This window comes from Alosa alosa, chromosome 20 (genome assembly GCF_017589495.1).
Source record: "Alosa alosa isolate M-15738 ecotype Scorff River chromosome 20, AALO_Geno_1.1, whole genome shotgun sequence".
Classification (NCBI taxonomy): domain Eukaryota; kingdom Metazoa; phylum Chordata; class Actinopteri; order Clupeiformes; family Clupeidae; genus Alosa; species Alosa alosa.
Window position 1 is genome coordinate 13141021 of NC_063208.1, and position 23456 is coordinate 13164476.

The 23456-nt window shown below is 42.1% G+C and overlaps 3 protein-coding genes, 1 long non-coding RNA gene and 4 other non-coding genes across 10 annotated transcripts; 6 read left to right on the top strand and 2 right to left on the bottom strand.

Moving 5' to 3' along the window:
* Positions 1-105: 105 nt before the first annotated feature.
* Positions 106-7526, bottom strand: parp10 (poly(ADP-ribose) polymerase family member 10). 3 transcript variants are annotated; one of them, XM_048230368.1, is made up of 11 exons: positions 7427-7526; positions 6471-6643; positions 6026-6268; positions 5333-5563; positions 4048-5177; positions 3549-3761; positions 3149-3266; positions 1997-3046; positions 1747-1880; positions 1070-1244; positions 106-844 (listed from the first exon to the last, which is right to left on the bottom strand). In XM_048230368.1, the coding sequence occupies exons 2-11, from the start codon at positions 6640-6642 to the stop codon at positions 546-548; spliced, it is 3765 nt and encodes a 1254-aa protein (XP_048086325.1). In that variant the 5' UTR covers position 6643; positions 7427-7526; the 3' UTR covers positions 106-545. The 3 variants fall into 3 exon arrangements, with proteins under 3 accessions (XP_048086325.1, XP_048086326.1, XP_048086324.1); XM_048230369.1 differs by lacking the exon at positions 7427-7526 and adding an exon at positions 7344-7410; XM_048230367.1 differs by lacking the exon at positions 7427-7526 and adding an exon at positions 7183-7221.
* Positions 7527-8988: 1462 nt separating this feature from the next.
* On the top strand, positions 8989-11106 carry LOC125285482. Its single transcript, XR_007192032.1, has 5 exons — positions 8989-9250; positions 9582-9671; positions 10129-10247; positions 10563-10678; positions 11037-11106. It is a non-coding gene; the product is annotated as an uncharacterized LOC125285482 (long non-coding RNA).
* LOC125285908 lies at positions 9368-9499 on the top strand. The gene has a single exon (XR_007192094.1). It is a non-coding gene; the product is annotated as a small nucleolar RNA SNORA9 (small nucleolar RNA).
* Positions 9888-10020, top strand: LOC125285905. Its single transcript, XR_007192091.1, has one exon. It is a non-coding gene; the product is annotated as a small nucleolar RNA SNORA9 (small nucleolar RNA).
* LOC125285907 lies at positions 10293-10425 on the top strand. The gene has a single exon (XR_007192093.1). It is a non-coding gene; the product is annotated as a small nucleolar RNA SNORA9 (small nucleolar RNA).
* LOC125285906 lies at positions 10722-10854 on the top strand. Its single transcript, XR_007192092.1, has one exon. It is a non-coding gene; the product is annotated as a small nucleolar RNA SNORA9 (small nucleolar RNA).
* Positions 11107-11742: 636 nt separating the features above from the next.
* Positions 11743-13740, bottom strand: pex3 (peroxisomal biogenesis factor 3). The gene has a single exon (XM_048230085.1). It carries the CDS (start codon positions 13738-13740, stop codon positions 12643-12645), a length of 1098 nt encoding a protein of 365 aa, XP_048086042.1. The 3' UTR covers positions 11743-12642.
* A 123-nt stretch (positions 13741-13863) lies between these two features.
* On the top strand, positions 13864-23299 carry LOC125285565 (nucleoporin 88-like). Its single transcript, XM_048230084.1, has 17 exons — positions 13864-14187; positions 14515-14684; positions 15012-15137; positions 15438-15524; positions 15674-15850; positions 16251-16437; positions 16774-16924; positions 17491-17589; positions 17813-17903; positions 18266-18370; positions 19075-19227; positions 19498-19623; positions 20497-20562; positions 21285-21365; positions 21779-21905; positions 22317-22435; positions 22901-23299. The coding sequence occupies exons 1-17, from the start codon at positions 13957-13959 to the stop codon at positions 22962-22964; spliced, it is 2160 nt and encodes a 719-aa protein (XP_048086041.1). The 5' UTR covers positions 13864-13956; the 3' UTR covers positions 22965-23299.
* Positions 23300-23456: the final 157 nt, after the last annotated feature.

Genomic DNA, 23456 nt, shown 5'->3' on the forward strand with positions numbered 1-23456 from the left:
GTTCCTAGGGTGATAAAACAATGAACTGTACAAGGATGAAACTCGAACTGAGCTATGAGAAACATATTTGCTGTCAATGGATCACACAAAATATGTAAACTGGTGTGTTATTTTATGGTTTTATTTCAGACAGCATCATCATTGTGACGAACGAATGAAATATAAAATATATAGACATAAAGCAGATGCAATTCCAGATTGATACATTTCATGTAAACTCGGATTCTCTTAATCCACATTCATCATAATGTATGCTTTATGCAATTAAAGTTTGTGTTTGAAACACACAGTGATACTGTCAAAAAAAGAGTGCAGGATGAGTGATCAGTAGAGTACATGGCCTGTGATTACTTCAAGAGCGCATCTGGCTTGCAGTCAGTTACCATGAATGCAAATTACATTCTACATCGCTGATGTTTATTTCCCAGAAAATAAAAAACAGAATTATATGGTTATTGTCAAAATAATGAAGAGCAAAGCCCTTTCTGTATACAGCTCACAGGCATTAGTTACATTTCAAAAATGGTCTGTTCATGAGTCACTGTTCACCGATAGATCTTCTGGCATGTGACAAGATACTCTGGGTATGCCTGTGTATCGTTAAAGATGACGAACAGTGTTGGTGACGTGACTTTATCAGCCACACTGTCATATCTCAGGGGAATCGCTGAGCTCTCCTTCAGTGGTGCAGTTTTCATTTCATGTTTCCCCACAGTGTAGTCTCCTGTCAGGACTTTGGCCATAAATATAAACTTGTGTCCATCAGCATTGGGAGGGGAGTATGTGTCCGAGACAGACAGTGCAGAGTTAACGGCAAAGTAGACCCCCTGGCCATACACAGTAGCTGTGGAAAAAAATACTTTATATTACCCTTCTCTGACTGATGGATAAATCATAATTTCATGGAAGTGTTTCAAACGTTGATTAGGAATTATTAAAATGTCTCTGTGTGTGTGTTCTGTGTTGAATATTGAATATAAATATGCATTTAATTAAAGGATTCAAAGTTTAAAATAAGTCTATCAATGAAATGGACATGAAAACAGCCATCACACACACACGCACACACCGTTTTTCCCGCAGAAGCTTCTGTTGAAGCCGTGGACGCAGATCTCCTTCACGCTAGTCTCACTGGTACCATGAAAGAGTGTGCGCTCCACCTGAGGGTCCGTGGAGGTCTGCTGCATGCTGGCTTTCTTCAGCTTGTACTGGTTGTACAGCAGCGCGTTCATCAGCTTCTCCACCTGCAAGGCGGCTTGTATTAGATCACTGGGCTCTAGTTTAAAGACACCTGGGAAGTATGTGCAGCTTTAGAGCCTTAACATTAATAGGCACTTTTTAAATCACACATTTTCCCATCTGTATTAGGCCTAGATATATGCAGCCCACTTATGCCAACATGTAATGGGAATTTTAAATACATGCATAAAGAAGACTTAAAGAAAGATGATCTAGATCTATATTCTTGTTTAATAATACCAAAATGTATGCAGTAAATCACAGGATTTAAAGCAGTGTCTGAAACCGATATATGGTCATGGTTATGGTCAAAAGGGACTTACAGAATATGAACATTAATATCGATTACTGGCCCACACCAGAAATAAGGCACAGTGCCAGAGAATTTTAAACCCTGTACAATGTCAGGAAAAGCCTTAGACATCACCACAGAATTGCCAGGCAAACTGTATTGAAAACCCCCCAAAAAGTGTTGAATTTCAGTGAGATCATATGACAGAGCCTTACTTTAATAATCTTGATTTTGCTGTGGAATTCCTGGATGCTTTCATAGAACTCTTTTACCACGTCCTGAAACTCATCCGAGCTCTCATCCACCTGGGCCACATCAGGCAGGCTGGACAAGAGGCTGAACTCTTCCTCTGTTTGAAGCAGAAGACAGACATCAATATAACCCTTATGTCAGTTGCACATTAAGAGCTACAGCTCTTACAGCTAATGGATGTTGATGCTAAAGATGCATCCACATTATCCCTACCTGGAACAACCACAGTGAGGTCCGCCGAGTTGAGTAACTGCCTGGCAATGGCCATAGATTTCCCGGACGCTACATTTATCTCCTGCATCTTCTCTAAGTCAATGACGTGAGGCTGATGATCAAGCAGAATATCAATTTTCCTCTGTCTCATCTTCCAAGCATTTTCTAGATAAACAGTGGCCTTGGGAGGATATGGGGTGGCCGCTGCCACCGCCCCTTGTTCGTGCCACACCCACTGCACCGTCTTCAGGATCTCCGCGTCCGACGTCACGTTGCACATCCTCTTCGCAAGGTCCCTCACAGTTGGCACCGCTTCTGCGACAAAGTCCTTGAAACCAGAGATGATCGCCGTGGTTCCTTCCACGCGGATGTCCACGGCGTGCTTCCTCCTGATGAGGTCCAGGCACCTCTGGTGGTGGGCGGTCAGGTTCTTCAGGTTCCTGCTCTCTACCTTCTCCTCGCACTGCCTCAGGCCTACCTTCTTCCCCAGGGCAATGTCGGTGCGGATCAGGTCATGGGTGTAAGTGGCGAAAACGAAGATCTCTGCTACGTTAGCAGCCCGTATGGCATCCTGCAGGGACAGCTCCATGGCCTGCTTCAGCTGGGACTGTTCACTGGCTGGGCTGAAGGCAGCAGCTGCCGAAAAGTCCCGCAAGGAGAGCTCCAGAACTTTCTGCAGCTCGTCCTCTTCGTCTTCTTCTGGAGCAGACCTCTTGGCGCTGCTCTCCATGGAGTACTGGATGGCGAGGGACATCCGGGCGTCCTCGTCCAGGCTGGAGGCGTCCATGGCTTCAAGGGACTGCTGCGTGGCCAAGCCAAGCCCAGCATCCTCAGGCACCAGAGGCGACGGCTCAGACCCGGTCAGAGGGCTGGCCTGTGGGCTCGCTTCAGTCTGCATGGCTGAAGCATCTGTGCCATCAAGGGCTGCTCCTCCACTGGCTGTGTAAATATCCTCTTCAGACGTCATGTGTTGCGAGGTTAAGCTAGTACGTTTATCAGATGAGTTGACATCAATGACAGACAAAAGCTGCTTTGCCTCTTCTATGCGAGCTGGGTAATATGAACAGAAAAATCGATAGAAATTAAGACTCATGTGACATAATGATGATGAATGCAGTTCAAATGTACTCAAGAACATCTCCTAACACCTACATCTTTCCATTCCATGATCAGCAACAAGAGCTGTTGGTGTGAAACTGGAAGCCAAGGCATCACCAATCCTCAGGAAGTTTTCCTGGGCCATTATTTTCCAACCAGACTCGAAGATGTCCTAATAATAGAATACAGTATATTTCCACAACAGTCCACAAATCCGAATTCACTAGAGAAATAAGCATTGCATCCAAATTGACTCAATCCCCAAAATACCAGCAACTCAGCAAGAATATCAATGCCATCTTGAGTTTATATTTGTCTATCATCAACCAATTACTAATACTATTAATCAAACAACACAATAACACAATATAAAGTAAAGTAAATTAAAGTAACAGTAAAGTAACAATTCAGAAGACAAATGACACATGGTATATTCATATGGTATAATATTCACCTCTTCCTCCAAGGGCTCCCAGTGGACCTTGTCCATACTGACGTACACCTGGAACTTGGCCTGCAGCTCAGCCAGGATGCTGGAGCCCTCCTGCTCCACCAGGAAGCGGGCCACGCCGGGCTGGCGCACCGTGATGGTTTTGGTACAGATGGATTCCACCACGGCACGCAGAACCTCCTCAGCCATCTGACACTCTCCTGCATTACCACTGATCTAGGAACAACAGGAGGGGGAAGAGGACATGAACACAAATTGTGGAGCATAGACAACAATAACAGAAATTTCGATGTCTATTAAATACAATTCTAAAGTACCGTATTTTCCGGACTATAAGTCACACTTTTTTTCATAGTTTGGCTGGTCCTGCGACTCAGGTGCAACATATATATATTTATATATATGTTTTTTTCCTCTTCATGACACATTTTTTGACTGGAGCGACTTATAGTCCGGAAAATACGGTAATATTTGTATTGATAAGAAAACAAAAAAAACATACAGTTAATCCATCTCCTGTTTCCAGAGGGAACAAGGTGACCTGGTCCATATCAGCCAGAAGCTGCTCACAGTGGATCTGCAAATACTTCAGCCTGCCTGGCTCCATGGAGATCACCGTCTCCCTTTGGATAGGGGTGCTTAGGAACTGGATGATTTTAGTTTGTGTCTCATCCTCCATGCCTGTCAGGTTTATCACAGTGATTTTCGCCCCTCCATCGGTCACTCTGGCCGAACAGAAGCTGAGGGCCTGGAGGAAGGTGGACCATTCTTGACAGTAGAGGTTGCATTCATAGTCTCTCTGTACTGGTATACTAAACTCGGAGATCTGAGACTTGATCAACTGGCAAGACCCGTTGGCCATACTTAATGATAGGGATGTTACAGACACCGCGCCGTCCGTCACAGTGTAAGTCGACAGCAGTCCCTGATCTTTCAGTGTCTGAAGGAGCCTGGCTTTGACATCCTCTCTAGCCAAAAACTCAGCCTTGTGCGGCTCAAGGGGCAAAGGACTCTGAGCAATGCCGCCAAGAAACTCTAAGACTGAGCTCTTGAGCTTGTCCACCCCGAGCTGGTCAGGTGCAGAAATGGTCACTCCATCTTTAGTGATGCTCAGTTTAGAGCTGAAATGTGCTGTTTGGAGCTCCTGCAGCCTACAGCTCTTCTCCAAAAGAGACAGTTTGACTGGGTCAGAGACAGCAATGCTGCTGCTCACAAGCCCAGCGCTCAGACTTGGAGCTTGCTTGGGTTTGGTGCCGGCTGCTGCTGCAGGGGACGTTGCTGCTATTGGAGCTGCTGCTTTGCTACCAGGACCTACTCCTTGGGCCTGGCTGGGACTGGGAGGTTCTGATGTGGTTGGGGATCTTCTGGCCAGGCTGGCTGGGATTGTCTGCTGAGTGAACTGTGCATGGGCAACAACCAGAGGTGTCGCTTGTGCACCGGGGCTGACTGGGTGTCTAGGGGGCTCTATGGTAACCGGCGTTGGATCGATCTCCATGGGAACAGAATTAGAGGTTCCGTTAACGCAGGGACCAGATAGGGGAATGTTCTCTGGCAAAAGAGCAGTGAAATAAGGCTTCACATTCAATGCTGTATTGTCCACTATGTGGGTCTTTGTTACAACTTTGTCCACCGCTGTAAAAAAAAAAAACACACACACACACAGAAAACTTTTACAATCTTAACCAGACAACAGTATACACATCAAATTGACCCCTCGAAATAATTCTACACTCAAAACTCAAACATTTTTAAGATCACACAATCAAAAGTATGGCCATTTGTCTTACATTCAAAGTCCTTGAAGGAGACTCTGGCGATGCCCTCTGCCACCATTTCGACATTGGTCACCTCCTCACCTCCACCGCGATTGCTCTCAAAATACAAGCTCAGCATTTCCTCTGAGGTGCTTGGGTGCAGGTTCTCCACCAAGATGGAGTCAGCGCGTTCCAGCCTCTCTAGGCAGAGCTTGGCTCCATCCAGAGGTCTCTTAGAGACTTTGGCACAGACGCTCTGAAAATCTGGTATTTTTTTTAGTGGGGGGAAAGACAATTGCAATAGTGTCAGATCACAGTAGTTCACATCACATTCAGTTCTTGTGTGGAACATTCCAAATCATAGACCTATTCAGTTGATGCATTAAAACAATGTTGCTGAAAATATCTTGCTCACGGGAAAACCTTACATTTACTAAGATGCCTATGATACAACGACTGCTGCAAAAAAAGGCATGGACATTGTAAGCTCATTTAAAAAAAATAAAGCAACAAGGAGGAATCACGGAACACATTCAACCAAATACCATGTGTGTGTTCTAGGCTGCATAGAATACTGCATAGAATATGACTCCAATTTGAACATAACATCTCTCATTTCCACTAATTTTGGCTTTTGCCGCATTTTGAGTTATGTAACGGAAGACCATTGGAGCCATGCTGTCCATGCCTGTTACAGACATTGCTATTGGTACAAAATGGTTTAACCTTCTGAGATGGGTTGGAGAAACTGGATTACGACCAAGTTTTTCCCTGGTGATGGAAAGAGCTTGTATTCGTCAGTCTCCAATCCAATGACATTCTCCACGTAGAGTTCCACCAGCTCGGTGCTGGTATGAGGGTCCAGGCCACGCAGTAGGAACCTTTGAGGATCGCTGGGGGCTTTACGTTGAACTTTCAAGGTGGCCCCACTAAGGATGTGGGAAGATTTGGAGAAAACTCGTGCAGCATCTGTTTAGAAATCAGAAAGACATAAATCCAGCTACCAACAAAAAAATACAACAAAAACAACTACCAGCAGAAATGATCAACACTAAAGAGCATATCAACACTAAAGAGCATGACTGCACAGATCAAAATGCATCATTCAAGAGTTCTTTCAACAGCAATTCTGTAAGTAGCTTAAATTATAGTTAAACTGGGTACCACCTACCATTAGCATCTTCAAATACTATTGTAGCCTTTCCTCCCTGTCTGTCCACAGACGTGAGAGGACCTCCCCCAGACCGTTTGTTCTCAAAGTACAGTGACAGCAAATCATCATCGATGGACGTAGGAATGTTGAGCACCTCTAAGGTTCGTTCCTCCAGGATATCATCTCCCATTCTGATAGACAAGAAGGAAGACGTAAAAAAATGAGGTGGTCTATCTGATTCGGCCTCTGCAAAGGCCTACACAAATTCAGAGAGTAGTTTAATCAATAACTACTAGATCATTCAGTGTGCCCAAACCATTATCAATTCAATCGAGTCATTCAGCAGTAGGCCCTACCTTGCCTATAACAACCTGACAAATAACAAATGACTGTGTATTTAAACGATCATATCATATCATTCTAATGTAGCAAGAGCACTGAAAGACATGTTGAGAATGTCTGGTTGCAACAAAACTTGCCCAAGGCAAACACTTATCGCGACATCTGATTGTACCGTGTATTTTAACTTACAGTGTTGTAAATTTGCCACGACTAACCAGATATGGCACTTCATTATATTGAGTTACACACAATTAATTTACTCTGAAATACACCAACAACAACAACCCATGTCGTAGAACATACACAAGTAACTCTGTTTTAACTAACAATTTTAATAAGAGAAATGCAATCTAATTACAGCCAAATATTTGCAGCCAATATGTTTTACCTCATAACAGACTATATTTTGTCTTGTCTTGCCACCGACAGACAGCTAGCTTGCTTGCTAACTAACTAACTAACGAGGAAAAGAAACCGAAAGCTGCACACAAGCCAATAAGATTACATGGATATCTAGAAACCCAAAGAATAACACGATTTTTTGCCAACCTCTTGGTTTAAAACGTAGAATTGTGTTCTGCAATCTTTCAAAATGAACTGTTTTCGTCTATTTAGTAATTTAATGAACTCACTTGAGTTTAGCAGACTTCGTTCAGATCATGAGGAGTGTTTGGTGTTTTCATGTCTTACTTCCTGGTTCCTGCTGCAACCATAGACATAATATATGGCTGCAACAGCCAAGTGCAAGGTTCAACTGACGGATCTGTAGGGCTGCACGCACATTGGGCAGAAAAATAGGATAGGCTACATGCCTGGCAAAATATTTATTGATTAACTAAATGTAGATGAACGAATATTAAGGAATATTTACGATGTATTGATGACGTTATCTGAGGAGATTAAACCATTAGCATCTCTTCCTTGCCGACCAATTAGAATACTATAAGCAGTTTGCATTGTGGTGCCTAGGCTACTAGGAATTGATGGTTGCAAGTTTTGATTGGGCTTCCCCCATGTAATTACATCCATTACTCTCTGTGGCGTGGCGTAGTCGAAAACACACAATTATGTCATTGACAGTGGCATAAAGCTTTCAGACACCGGGCCCTTTGTACTGCAAAATTCTTCGGATGTCTTGTACTTTTAATACACCTATATCTATACAAATTTGAAGAGTTGGCAATAATAGGATTTGGTCTTGTCCCTTTTTGTGTTGAAATGTGAATACTCTTGCTAAGCACTTGAAACTACAACAATTGTCATGAAATAAGTAGTGAATCTGAAAGAAAGGTAGGGGTATCATGTTTTGCCATGACTGTATAAAATGTATGGCCTCAATATTTGTACAAAATCAACATACAGTAGAGTACCCTAACCCTACTACAATATCCATACGATTTATTTAGTGCCCGATTGTGCCAATAAGTACCAGTATATGCATGCACCGCATTACTGTATCCCCTGACATATTTTACTGTTCCAATCTGTTGGAGTTGGGTGTGTGCAATCTCACTGCCTGTGATAAATGTTGGAAAATGTAAAACTGGAACTGAAAATGGAGGTGTATATTCCCTACCTTTAAATATTCTGAATACTGTGAATCTGTCCAAGTATTCCAACAAAATCATTACAGAAGCCGGTATTCTGACTGTCACTGTGACCATTGGGACTCTCTGTTGAAAGGTGAAGTAGGCTACTCACTTTGGTATTCATAATTTCCCTGGGAGAGGCAACAATTTGAAAACTATTTGACAAGTTGTTTCTAAGAACTGGTTTCATCAGAGAGCACAGGGTGTCAGTATACATGTTCTGATATCAGATGCTGGTGGAACCATACAGCACACAACATTTAGACCAAGGGCCTTGGGTTTACATCTGGGACCCCTCAAAATTATAATTCATATTTTCCAGCCATCGAGGAGTACCAATTTTTTTCAGCCACATGAATGTGTGCATGTAAGGGTTTAATGCGATGTAATGTAATTGATGAATGCCACACCAGAAAGCAACTGCTTCCTTTTCAACATTTACCTAAGAATGCTTGCCAACAGAATTTTGTAAAGCACAGTTTCCACTTTTGTACAGTAGACGGCAGTAACAAGCAAAGATTGGTAACAAGCTACACGACGATTGGCCGAAACTAAATGGACATAACTGCGCATGCGTTTAACTTCAACGTGTTCTTTCCCTTTACCATGCATGTAGTCAGCAGAGTAGAAGTCTAGTTGATGTAGTGCTCGTAAGAAGATCGAGAATAAGTCAACACAATGGCAAGTTTTAGACGGATTTGTAGGAGAGCGTTTTTGAGCTATGCTGTTAGTTGATGGGTAAACTTTGATCTGATGTGTGATATTCAATCGTCTCAACTTCTCGATGATTAGCAGGCAACGTTGTGTGAATGAAACAGGAAACAGGCCTAACATACCACGTGGGTATTAATGGGCCGAAATGATGAGGTATGTTTAATTAACAAGTTTGTAGGTTATCATATCAACTAGCGATAGTTCATTTGGAAATTAAACGTATCGTATAACACAGTAAAGTAGTTAGTATACTGTTGGTGGTTCTCTGCACTGCAGGCTGTTCAGCGAGGCTTTGCCTTGGTGGCTCTGACCTTTCCTGTAATGTCTGCTAGAGAGAGCTGAGGTGGTTTGAGGCCTTGCCATCTCTCCTCCACGGCAAGGTTATAGAAACCTCAGACATTTAATATGAGACCAACTAACTAACATGCAGCTGTGTCCGCATCTTAAATGTGTGTTAATCTGAGAACATTTTATTTTTAAACAGATGGATGATCGCATCATACCTGTGCCATTCCATCCTAATCCTGATGTTGAAAGGCTGGAAAGAACTTTGCACTGGCTGAGACATGCAGCGGTAAGATCAACTTGCTCTTTTAATAAATATAACCAGCCTAATTTGACCCCAGGGATTAAAGTTAATATCAGGTTCTGCGTTATTTGGGGGAGTGCTTGTTTGGTCAAAATAAGAAAATGGACAATTATAATGTTTTGGCTGACTTCAGGCACAGACATTTCCCTTAAGCACCGTGATTCTATAGCATAAGTGTTGACAAAGTGTCCTGTTAAGTTTCTGCAGGCTGTTCAGCGAGGCTTTGCCTGCGGTGGCTCTGACCTTTCCTGTAGTGTCTGCTAGAGAGATCTGAGGTGGTTTGAGGCCCTGCTGTGTCTCATCCATGGCAAGGTTATAGAATCCTCAGACATTCAATGTGTATGGCCAACCTGATGTGGTTTAGATCTGTGTTAAATTTGTCATGCCGGTTTATTTATTCTGTAGTATTTATCTGTTAATCTAAACAAAACTGTTTTTATAGACGGGTAAACTCCATGGATGACATGCAGAGCAACGGGGTGAAACATTGATTGTCTATAGCAGCTAATGACCAAAGAGGACATGAATATGCCACCTCCGCATGGGATTTAACAAGCCATGGTAAGGATGCCTGTCACTTCTGACTTTAAACGGTGCGTTGGTTTTCTGCAGGCCGTTCAGCGAGGCTTTGCCTGCGGTGGCTCTGACCTTTCCTGTAGTGTCTGCTAGAGAGATATGAGTTGGTTTGAGGCCTTGCTCTGTGTCATCCATGGCAAGGTTATATAAACCTCAGACAATCAATGTGCTTGGCTAACCTGATGTGACTTCAGTCATAATGATAATTTGTGTTATCCATTAAATTTGGGTTGACAAGCAGGCTTATTGCTTTAGTGCCTGAAGTATTTATTAATCTGAACAAAATATTATTTTTTACAGATGGTTGAACTCCTTGGAGGGCATGCAGAGCAACAGGGTGAAAAATGAATCGTCTACAGCTGCTAAAGACCAAAGAAGACAAGATGTCACTCCAGCATGCAATTCAACAAACAACCGTAAGGACAACTTTCACTTCTGACTAAACCCTGCGTTGGTTTTCTGCAGGCTGTTCAGCGAGGCTTTGCCTGCGGTGGCTCTGACCTTTCCTGTAGTGTCTGCTAGAGAGAGCTGAGGTGGTTTGAGGCCCTGCTGTGTCTCATCCATGGCAAGGTTATAGAATCCTCAGACATTTAATTTAATATGATAGCTTTGTAAATTATCTTAATCAAATGATGGCTGAAACATATTCATATTATGTATATTGAAGCCTGTACAAGTCCATATGCCTAGGCTATATAGTAATGACTGACTGGTACCATTAGGTCACAGCTAGCCATGGAAAAGTGGTTAACACCAATTTGTTTTTCTTTTCAGGGGTGAGCCTGGTGATGTCCTGGATCAAAGAAATAATTATCTTACAATACAATAAAGAACTGTCCAAGAAGTGCTGTGATAATTATTTGAAATGCGTGTTGGGGAAGTCTTGAGTGCTGTGCAGAGTTGGGGACCGTAAAGTTGAACTTAATTAGAAATGTATTAGAGATACAATTCATTAATTATTTATGGATCCTCACATCAGAACTGTCAGATGGCCCTGTCTGTGTCTTCTCAAGTGTCGTTAGTTTCACCTTGTACGCCTTTGGTGTGTGCTAATAAACCATTCTGTGGAAAAATAAAGGCCCATTTTTAAGTAAATATCTGTTAATAATTGGAAATTACATAAATGGAAGATGGTTTCCCTATGCTCCCCTGTAGTCTCCATCCACTCTGATGAATTGGTTCATATTTTCTATTCCATGAAGCATAGGCAAAGTTATTATTGCCTATGTTTAGCTATTCAAATCTCTGAAATCAATCAGAATGTAAAAGGGAAATATACCTCTGGTGCAAACTCCACATGTACCAAAGGGAAAGGACTGTAATAGAAAAAGGTGTTTTGGGCTACTGGTTTCTGAGGGGGAGAGTTAGTACTTTTGGCTTATCTCCATGGGCTTTGTGATCTTCCAGACAATTTAGATGCCACAAAAAATGTAACATGTGGAAGGCAAAAAGGCTTTTTATAGTTTAAGAAACAACATAATGGGAGTTAAGAAAGCATCTTTATTTGGAACAACAAAATTACCTACACATGCCTTTAAACGTTTAGATTTCCCCCATGAATTGTTTATTACAATGTGATATATTTGTAACGCAGAGACAGAATTACAGTCCAGAAACATAAACTATTCTGCGAAAACAGTAATTTTGAAACATGACAGTACCATTTCAATGAGCATATTAGTGTTAAATTAATGTTAACAATTTAATAATAATGAATACCTAGTACATAATATCTAAATGTACATACATTTTAAGGCCTAGAAATAATATACCAGTAATACAATTTAAACAGCTTATGGAAACCGTGTTATTTCAGCAAATATCCCTGATTCCAGGAGAGCTCCCATTCTATTAGACCCATTGCTAACAATTTCTGCTCACAAAATCTGAGTTTCTAAAAACACAGTGAAAACAAAAAACCACAGGTCATTTGACAAATTCTCAACAAAAAAGTTATGTAGGCCTACATCTTCTTGCTAAAAAATGCAGTCAAAGGTATGATTCATCAATTCTACAAGTAATGATATAACAATGTGAGATTCACAAGTGGCATATTTATTTGATGGCTGTGGTGTACATACTTGCAAATTATAGGGCATGTTCAAAACATTCAGTTTGTTTACAAATCATACAACACACTCTACTTCAACATGTTTTGCCAAAATAACCATACAGTTAGCCACTCTAGTGTGATCTGATCTCCCATTTGTTAGGACTTTATGACCTAATAGAGACCATACTTGAATGGTCTTGAAGCCTACTTCATACATTCAACATTTCTTCAAATCTCCATGCAGGACAAATAAGAACACACTAATTTCACATTCCATTTATGGCCAGTCAATTGAACAGGGCACAGAGTTAGGACTCTAAGTCCAAATCATTTTTGAAGTTCTTGTGGACTGCTGAATGTCTCATAAACATTAGCTGCAAATTTCTTAACCTGGTCAATCAACAGGAGGTCTTGGACAAAATGACTGGGTATTTCACTGCATATTGAATGAATCTGTCCGTTGACAATAGGGATGATTTTGGCAAGTGGAAGACGTTCAAGAGAGAGATTTCCAGATGCTTCTAGAGATGTGGGACATCCCTGTGGCAGATGAAAGAACTCCGCCATGTTATCAAGGAAGCGACTAAACCCTCTGCGCAGACAAGTGTTGAGTACCATGTTGAAGTCAGGGGTTTCCAACATGTCTCTGGTTTCATTCAGCAGCTTAAGAGTCATGTCATCATTCCCATTCGAACCACACACCTGAGCCTCAAGTGTATTCTCCTCGTCTGGCATCAAATACCACGAGAGAGGCTTGTGTGATGCTTTTCCGAAGCCCTCCTCTACACGTTGTCTGATGCTCTCTAGCTGCTGGTCCAACTCCTGTAGTGACAGATGCTGCTTTAGAGACATGCCTCCCATCACATCTTGTACTGCTTTTTTCACTACAGTCATCAACTCATTCAGCCCATCTCCAAGAAGATGCTGAATACTAGACAAGTACTGTTGTTGAACTTCAGGTGGTGCAAATGGGACCATTCCAGTTTTATTCACGGAGTTATCCAAGTACAGGTAACCACCAATGATGTTGAGCTGAACTCGCAGTAGAACAACCAACATGCACGTACTGTACACAGCTACTACACTTCTGGCAAAACTGATTATTTTAAGATCCTCCCAGATTTCAAACTTGTTCGCTGGTCGTGTCTTCAGCAACGACGTAAGGCTCTCTGAATCTAAGCGGATAATAATGGCTTCTTTAAGAGATGGCAGCATAGACAGAACAGTCATATTGCATGTCCTCTGGTTACTTTCAAAGTGATACTGCCGTCTGGCTTGAGTAATGTATTCTGTAGCCTCTTTTTCCTGAAATTCCTGTAACTTTCTCTGGGCATATTTACTTAGTAGGTATCCTCCTCCAACGAGAACACCAGCGAAGAGGAACTTATTTTTGTGGCGCTTGAGGTAACTCCACGGAGACAGCATAATGTTATTCCAAATCTCAGATTCAAGGAAGAGGGTGGTAGATTTACATTAGCGTTAATTGTTCTAAAGTTTTTTAAGATTAGAAGTCTACTAGCCCCCTGTATGTCGCGTGGCCTCCTGGTAGTTCCTGGTTCATTCAGATTTGACTCTTTTCAAGCGCCATCTGATGTCACTGGAATATATCGTTAGGTCATCATTTCGCGACGGAATTTAGAAATGGCGGTCGAGATAGGAGAACGATGGAAACAAGAGCTCCCTAATCATGACATCTTCAGTAAATTACAAGACAAATTTAGTTCTGAATACCAGGCATCTAAAAGATCTAAAAATCTCACATTCTGTGTAGATAGAGATTTCTTTATTTGGGATGATGCAGATTGTGTCTTCTACGCAACAAACCTGGGGGAGCTGAACATCGAAGATGGGCTGAACAGCTCAAGGCATCAAGTAACTTAGACTTACTTACTTTATGTTATTGTTGTTTTTGTTTCTGCTATACTACCGTTACAGTTCGTCAACTTCTTGTGTACTTATCTGGTTTGCGTCATACACGTGTAGCCCTATTAATATACTATCTATGACTGATCGTCGTTTTATCAGATCCTAGCGATCTGGCTGGCTGGCTACTCTGTTTCTTGTTTACACTGTCCTGAGTTGTTATCTGAAATTCACATTCCTCATTCTTCATGTATGTGTTATGTATAATGTTTACTGACTAACAGTGTTGAGTAATCGAACCTGGTCATATTATAATGAGGTAATGTACTTTTTCAGACTCTGCTTTGTATCAACCCTCCTATGTTTGAAGTGTGTGAGGTGCTGCTGAGCCCCACGCAATCCCACGTAGCCCTCGTAGGTCAACGGGGCATCACGGTTCTCGAACTACCCCAACGCTGGGGTAAGAAGTCCGAATTTGAGGGTGGACGAATCCAAATCAACTGCAAGTAAGTTTTTTTTTTTTTTTTTTTTTTAAGCTTGCTGAGCTATGCTTTGTCTTGCCATAGCTGCATTGCTGGACAGTGCTTTCAACCAAATTGAAATGAAATTCTCTGAAATTTGATTCAAAATCTTCTTTGTCTTGGGTGGATCTTTTGGTATTTACCTCATCTCTATGCCCTTATTGCGATTCTACCTATAACAGACAGAGTTGTGAATGACATTAAAAATGTTATAATTCTTGCTTTTAAATTCAACTCAGATTGTGCTGTTTAGCGTTTCTCCTTGGTGATGAGGAGCTGGCCCTCATGAAAGGCTTGTGTCTTGTGTGACAGGACCATCCCTGTGGCAGAGCGTCTGTTCACCAGTTCAGTGTCAGTCACGCTGCGGCAGGCCGTGTGGTACCCCAGTGAAGCAGAAGAGCCACACCTGGTGCTGCTGACCTCCGATAACACCATCAGGTGAGTGACGACAAGTGTAACCCTGCTCTCTATGGTGGTCAGTGTGTTGCACAGCACTGCGAGGCATGTAGGGCTGCACGATTGGAGACAGAGTTGCAAGCTGCATGATTCATTTTAGCCTTTACAATTGTAGCTAATTGCATTTGTTGAAATTGTGATTTTGATTGAAAATTGATTGTGCAACCCTAAACAGCTAGATGCATCTGATGAAAGCAAAGCAGGATATTAACTTGCAATGTCATTCAATTGTCTGATAGTAATTATAGGACCCTGGGTTTTAATAGCAGTTTTCCTCTGCAGGTTCTACAGCCTTAAAGAACCACAGAACTCAGCCAAGGTTCTGTCAGTGGCACAGGCAGAGGATGATAGCCGGACACAGACACGAGGGTAAGCTCAGTGTCCAGTCAAGTGTGTGTTGACATCATTGTCTTTGCACCTTTCTTGTTGTGCCAGAGGTGTCATTGGATTTTCTTTTTAACTAACCCTGTCTGACAGTTTGAAGCCAGTTATGTCAAAGTCTGTTTTCCCATGTCCAGGCGTTCCTACGCAGCCTCTTTGGGTGAGATTGCCGTGGCTTTTGACTTTGGGTCACGTGCCGATGCTTCCCGCCTTCTGACGAGCCAGCGTCTCAAAGATGAGGCGATAGTTTATCCCCTCTACATCCTCTATGAGAATGGAGAGACCTTTCTCAGCTACGTCTCCCTAGCTCACAGGTATGGCAGATGATCAAGAAAAGCTGTTTATGACGTGTGGTTTACTTTTGCCTTTATGTCATGATGGTATATGCTATAATAGTAGTCTAGGAATTCTTTTCTACAACTGTGCTGCCTGTGTCCAACTAAAAGGTGTGCCATTTACAGATGAAATAAGTATAATTGTACAAAGAAATCATAGTGAAGTCATAATGTGATAGAAGCAGCTGCTAAAAGTATGTTTGAAGGTATGCTATTATTAACATCCTTCTTTTAAGTTGATAATGAGATGCATTCCTTTAACAGTAAGTTTAAAGCGTGGGAGACAATACAGTATGATGCAACCTGCATAAATAAGTATCATTGGCAGTCTTTGTATTATGTGATGGCAGCAATGCACTGGCATAATCTCCTCCTTTAGTGTGGGTTGCCTGGGAAAGATCCTCGGTCCTCTTCCTATGATTCCCGCTGCGGAGGATAACTACGGTTACGACGCCTGTGCGCTGCTCTGTTTGCCCTCTGTGCCCGGCATCCTGGTCATCGCCACAGAAACGGGTACACTGTATCACTGCATCGTGCTGGAAAGTGATGAAGATGAGGATGGTGGTGTAAGTACTACAGATATTTGTGCACTTGTTGGTTGTCATTATACAAGCCTCTCATCATCAGTTAGGTTATGGTCATGTATATATTAACAGCGCTACCCATAGTACAACTTTATCTTTAACTGACCTGATATTCCTAGACCAGGATTCATTAACACTCCCTCTTATTAAAGCATAGGGTTTTACTGTAAAAGAAGTGTGTGCTTGTTCTATAATTGGGTATATATTGTCTGTAAATAGATGTAAATATAATTTAATGCAAACGATATTCTGAATGTCTGACTGCAATAGAGCAGTATGTATTTATGACTGATGGAAACAGATGTGTATGTGTTCCAGCTGGTGGAGAGGTGGTCCAGGGGCTCTGAGGTCGTGCCCTCTCTGTACGTGTTTGAGTGTGTGGAGCTGGAGCTTACCCTCAAACTGGCCCCCACAGAGGACGAGGAGGTGGTCGAGTCGGACTTTACCTGCCCAATCAGATTGAACAGAGGTCGGGAAGTCACCCTCCCTCACACTGTCATAGTCACTTCATCACTTGAAGTCACTTCATAGTCACTAGCACAATTCTGTCAAATATGATGCATGATCAGACCAGCACTTACTATTTAATACTCTTAACAGGTTTCAATAACATCATCAGTCTGATATGATGCATGATTAGCACTGGCTATATAGTACCATGGCACTTATTGCAAAGAGTAGGGGGTTCCCTGTTGTCCTGGGTAATTTCCCAACCTGGCTCATTCAATCTGGCCCCCTAATTATCCCCCAGTGTAATTTACACATTCACACCCTTACTCTCCACCTCAAGCTGGTGTGCGTTCTGGCGTATAATAGCTGCCGTGCATCACCCACGTGGGTGCTACATATTGGTGATGGTTAGTGAGGTTCCCCCTTCACTGTGAAGCACTTTGACGTCTAGAAAAGCGTTATATAAATGTAACGTGTTGTGTTGTACTCTCTCCCACATCTAAATAACATTGTGTCAGTAAAATGTATGATCTGCAGTGGTGATTAATAAATACACTCACAGGTATCAATCATGTCTCTGTACAGATCCCCTGTGCCAGTACAGGTACCACTGCACGCATGAGGCAGGTGTGCACAGTGTAGGCCTGACATGGTTCAGCAAGCTGCGCAAGTTCCTCCAGTCAGGTGAGTGCAATCAGCTGGCCCTGAGGCCGATGTGTGTTTAAAGAGTGAGCAAAACACGTGTGACTGACTGCTCCATTTCTGATTCAAGGATTGATTTTTTTATTTATTTTTTTTATAATTACTTTTATAAACGTTTAAATCCATGCAGTATTTTATATGCTCGTTTCACAAATGAACTGCAGGTTAGATTTGCCATGATGCAGTGTTTGTCTTTTCTATTCAGATGAAGAGGACAAGGACAGCCTCCAGGAGTTTGCAGCAGAGCAGAGATGTGTGGTGGAGCACATTCTGTGCACTAAGCCTCTTAACAACAGGTAGACTAGAGACATATTCACATCAGTGTCAGCCCCCCATGGACAGTAGGCACAAATTGTCATTTTTCACAGAAATATTAGATATCCAGAATAAAAGGGCCATAATTTAATAAAAGAAAAGGTAGAAGCTAGAAAAGGTAATCTCAGATGCTCGAAAAATCATGGTACTACCTTACATTTGATTAAACTGAGTTGGCATTGGTACAGTAAAAAAAAGTATAGTTTAAAAATGGGAATTTGTACTCTCAAGTTCCTTAACTGACTCCTATCTAACTATAAACTATTTAACCTGAACATCTTAAAAGTGATACATTTGTAATAATGTCTTGATTTGTAATATCGCCTTCTGTTTTGTTTCCTAGTTTCCCATCTCCAGTGCGGGGTTTCTGGATTGTGTCGGACCTCTCTCTAGACGCCTGCATGATCTGCATCACCAGCTCTTATGAGTGCCTACTGCTCCCTCTGCTGTACGGAACACCAAACTGCATTTGTCAATGACTTGTACTGGACATGCTCTTTTCAGCACACTGTAGTAGTGTACATCACTGTATGGAGTCTGTGCACTAGCTTACTTGAAGTCGGCAAACCAGTTTCCCGTTCGTTGACAATGCTGTCAACAAGCCCCCCTTATTTTGTGCAGCCACTGAATGTAGGCTGCCGTTTTTAGGAAAAAGGTGGACGCTAAAATCCCACCCGAGCAGAGTGGCACACAGCAGTGCTCCTTAGAGCTGCCCATGGACATTAAGACTCGCGTACATTGTATTTCTTATGTTTTGGTACAACTAAAGCACTTATCTTCAGGTGCTTGTTGACAGCCAAGTCAAGAAACAGGAATCTGGTTTACCGACTTCAAGCTAGTGCACAGAGCCCATACATAGAAATTTGAAGCCAGTAATCTTAAGGATAATAGAAGTTAATAAGATGCATGGTACAAATATAACAGCATTCATTTTCAGTAGTTTTCATATGGCAAGGCACTCTCGGTCGCACTATCAAAGCCATTTGAAGGTTGTTTGTCTCTCTTTCTATTTTTTCCTCTTCATTTATTCACTCTATCTCTCGTGCCTTTTTTGATTTCACCATCTCTCATATGTGTATGTGAAATTGGCCCCATGTACCATGGCAATTGACCTCCAGCCTGAGTGTGATTATTCTTGTCTGTGCATTTCAGGAGTGCCATTCGTCCTGCCTCACCCGCTCTGCTGTGCTCCCAGTCCGAGGCGGGGCCCGTGGGTTCTCCTCTGCGTGGACTGGCTGAGGACTCACTGGAGCAGCACATTCGCACGATTCTGACGCGCAGCTCAGCCAATCCGCTAACACTTAGGTAGGCAGCCTGCTACACTCACATCTGATTTTCTGTGAGCGTAATGCAAGCAGCTGTTTATTTACTTACAGATTTACCTCCATTAAAATTGTACTACAAAACTTAACAACACACACCTTTCCTCAAACAAATATCTTTATGACCAAATTGGCTTTATGTACTAACTCTATCAGGCCCTCAGGAGACTCTGTGAATGTGTACATGTATAGGTGCTCCCCTGTCGTCCTTACTTTGCAAAAATGTATAGAACTTACACGTGTCCTTCCTCAGGACTGGGGCGAGAGGTGACTCATCTTTGACCCCTGAGTGCCTGCAGCTGCTTAGCAGAGCCACTCAGGTGTTCCGGGAGGAGTACATCCTCAAGCAGGACCTGGCCCGTGAGGAGATGCAGAGGAGGTAAGGCAGGGCTGAATGACCTCAGGCACTGACTTAGCTCTAAATTCAGGTGTGGGCAGGGCTGAATGACCTCAGGCACTGACTTAGCTCTAAATTCAGGTGTGGGCAGGGCTGGACTGTGTAATGTTACAAAATACAACGGTTTTAAAAAAAAATAATTAAAAGAAACGGATAACTGAAGGCGAGGAATTGGTCTTTGCTTTAAGCACTGGGTATAACACCACAGCCCAAGCACTGCACTGACTGCACTGATAGAGTAATTTCCTCTTGACACAAAGCTACACAAAGTCTATGGGCTGTACTCTGAAAACAAAACCACATGGTTGTATTTGTTTATTGAAAATGTCATAATTATACTATTCTGATGAGCTTGATGGAACGGCAAAAACGTTACAGTCTGTAGTTGACTACAGCTCTGGTCTGCCTAAATGGCTCAATATTGGTTGCATTTGTTTTCACCGAGTTGTCCCAAACAGGAAGTGGTTGCAATTATTATGAACCCATGGGGCTTTCCCCCAGGAGCTTTTTGGGGAAGCATGGGGCTTGTTCACCAGTTAGGAACTTTCCCCACTTAATCTGAGTTAACGTCACTAAACCACACACCACTAACCCGCACACACCACTAAACCCCTGGTGGTGTGTGTCATTAGGATTTACCAGCACACTGACTATGATTTGCACTGAACATCGCTGAACATGTTTTGGTGACATAATTCATGAACTGAATTAAAAGATGTTCACAAATGCTCAAATGGCTTTTGACTGTGCACTACACTGTCACAGTCAAATGGTTGCATGTTTTTTTTTTTTTTTTTAACTCAAATTTGCACAAACCCTCCTTCTGTCTCACCCATTTCCTGATGCTTGTTCCAGGGTGAAGCTCCTGACGGCTCAGAAGAACAAGCAGCTAGAGGACTTGGCCCTGTGCAGGGAGGACAGGTATAGCATTGTATCTTATTACTGATGCATCAGGAGTTTAAATTCAGCATCCTACCTGATTACTTTGGGAGAGTTTAGAGTATCAGATTACTATTGGAGCATCCTACCAGCTTACTGATGGAGGATCCTGTCTACTGATACATCATGAGTTCAAATTAAACATCCTACTTGATTACTGGTGTTACATGCTACTCTGATCACTGGTGAAGCATCCTACCCAATTCGCTTTATTCACCCGGCGGCCAGAACGAGGCTACAGGGCATTACACATCAGCAAGTGTATGCTGTAGCCTCGTTCTGACCGCTGGCTGAATAAGGCGAATTGCTTTGTACCTGTCTATTGATACATCTCCGGTTCAAATTGAGCATCCAACCTGATTAGTGATACAGTATCCTAACCGGATTACTGGAATGTCCTACCTGGTTACTATTAGAACACCCTCTTACAGAAACATCAGGGGTTCAAATTTAGCTTCAAATGATAGATAGATGATGTTTTTCAATGAGTGTGCCTCCTAGAAGCTCATGATGTAAAGTTGTGAGGATTGGCAAGATTATGGGCACAACTCCCGAAGGGCAGCATGGTAGGATAGCTTTTAGATTAATTTGGCTTGTGTGCAATTTCATTTGGTGCTTCCTTGGTTTGCACTCAGAAATTAAGACACAGAATAATCATCCCTCAGTGGAGTGTTTATCATTATGTTCTTTTTTTTTATTCCTAGGAAAAGTCTTTGTGAAACTGCAGAGCGTTTGGCTGATAAGTATGAGGATGCCAAATACCGGCAGGATGCCATCATGAAAAGGTACGGTATGCAACAGCACAAGAAGAACCACTAGGTTGTCACTTTTTGAGTCTGGCCCTGGCCACTTCTGTGTGAAAATGAAATATGTGGCTCTGTGACAACAAGCATAGAGGAATTGAGTGATTTTGAAATTATAGAGAAGCAAGTAGTGCTCATTTAGAGTTGAACATTTTTCCTCTATGCTTGTTGTCACAGAGCCACACATTTCATAGATCAAGTAAATGATGAGCTTGTTATAATGTAAGGCAAGAGTACATGGTAGTTGAGAGATTTCTTTAGGATAGAGACAAAGTTACATACATTAATTTAGGTAATTTTGACACTCTGTCTCCTATCTCTCTCTCTCTCTCTCTCTCTCTGTGTGTGCATGTGCGTGCGTGCGTGTGTGTGCGTGTATGTGCGTGTGTTCACAGAGTGAAGCGTATCATGGGCTGCCAGCGCAGTCAGCTTCCGGTGATGTCCAACAGCGAGAAGGACATGAAGAAGGAGCTGCAGACCATCAGCGACCAGCTGCATCACCTTTGCAACGGCATCAAACAGGTAACGACAAGTACCAGCTCCTGCATACTGGAGCAAACATTTACATTCTTTTTAGTATGTGCCATCTGCTGTACTGTACATCTCTGGTCAGTTTTCACCTTCCTTTGCTAAGTCATATTTACATAATATTTACTAAACAATTGCATACAGTAAGCATGTTGTGTTCACTTCCAGCCATCTTTAGCCTGCTACTGTTTTGAGATGTTGCACGTCAAAGTTTGCATTCCAATAACAAAACCTGGAGTACATATCCATAGTCCAAAAATGCATACAGCTTGCGAAAAAATAAAGCCTGCCACATAATGTCAACAAATAAGAGAGAATATTTTAGTAACTCAGTTTAGACAAAAATGGCATATAGTACCGAGGGAAGGAATTGCACTAATCTGTGTATTTGGGATGTCACTGCAGGTAAACATGAAGAAGGAGTACCAGGTGAAGCAGATCAGCAAGGCAAATTCTCCTGCCAGACCCAGCATAGCACTGAACGTCCAGCAGAGGAAGCACGTTCAGGGGGTTCTCAAAGAACAGTACGTTTTTTGCAATATTGATTAGCAAATCAAGCAGAAAAACATCAATATTTACTGTTATCTACCGCTTTCTTATTTTAGTTTAGCTTTGAATATATTAAATAACGGTGGCTTTGGCAGTAATGGTTGTGTTGCAGCTGTAGTGATGTTAAGGACATAAAAGTGATTGAGGAACTCTTTAGTGATCTACAGCAGTGCATGCTTATATGATGTTATCGTTCTGTTTTATTTCTTTGACTGTATTTGTATAGGGATGTGCAGATATGAAGAAACATTAGTTTAAAGATAGAAAACAAGAACTGCACGTAGTAATAGTTATGATGCAGCTGTAGTGATGTCGAGGACTTGAAAGTGATTCATACAGCGGAGCCGGCTTGTGTTATTCACAGCTATGTATTTATTTGTGCCAAAGGCTATTTTACCTATCTTGACCACTGCCTTTTTTTCTTGAATGTGTTTATACAGGGGTGGACAGATTGCAGATATGATGAAACAGATAAAGGAACTGAAGAACCATGTCAATTTTTGAATACAGAGAAGAAAGCAAACTGTTTATTCTCTGGTTTTAACCAAGCCAGCAGTATAACAAAGTGGCTTGTATGATGACCAGACTTTGAAGAAGACAGAGCACTCCATTACATTTGTTACAAATGAACACACACATTGACCCAATCAAGAAAGACATATATTTTCCCCAAGCAGATCTTTCAGACCTCCGTACATTTTTCAGAGTTTGTACAGATTTGTGTATTGTATAGTTGGAGATATTCTGTATGGTGTTTTTACCCGTGTTATTTCTCATACAAGAGAAAAACACAGTGAACAAAAAATAAAGAGCTCATTACTACAAAAATGTCTCATAGTTTCTACAGCCTTCAGACAGACAGTGTTGTCAGATGAGTGTTATATATGACCGTAAGAAGGCCATGCCAAGGTGTACTCCAGGTACATTGTTTTACCGGATGAATTCAAGTGGCCCTTGTTTAAATCAAGGGTAAAGTCTAGTCTAAACGTTATTCAT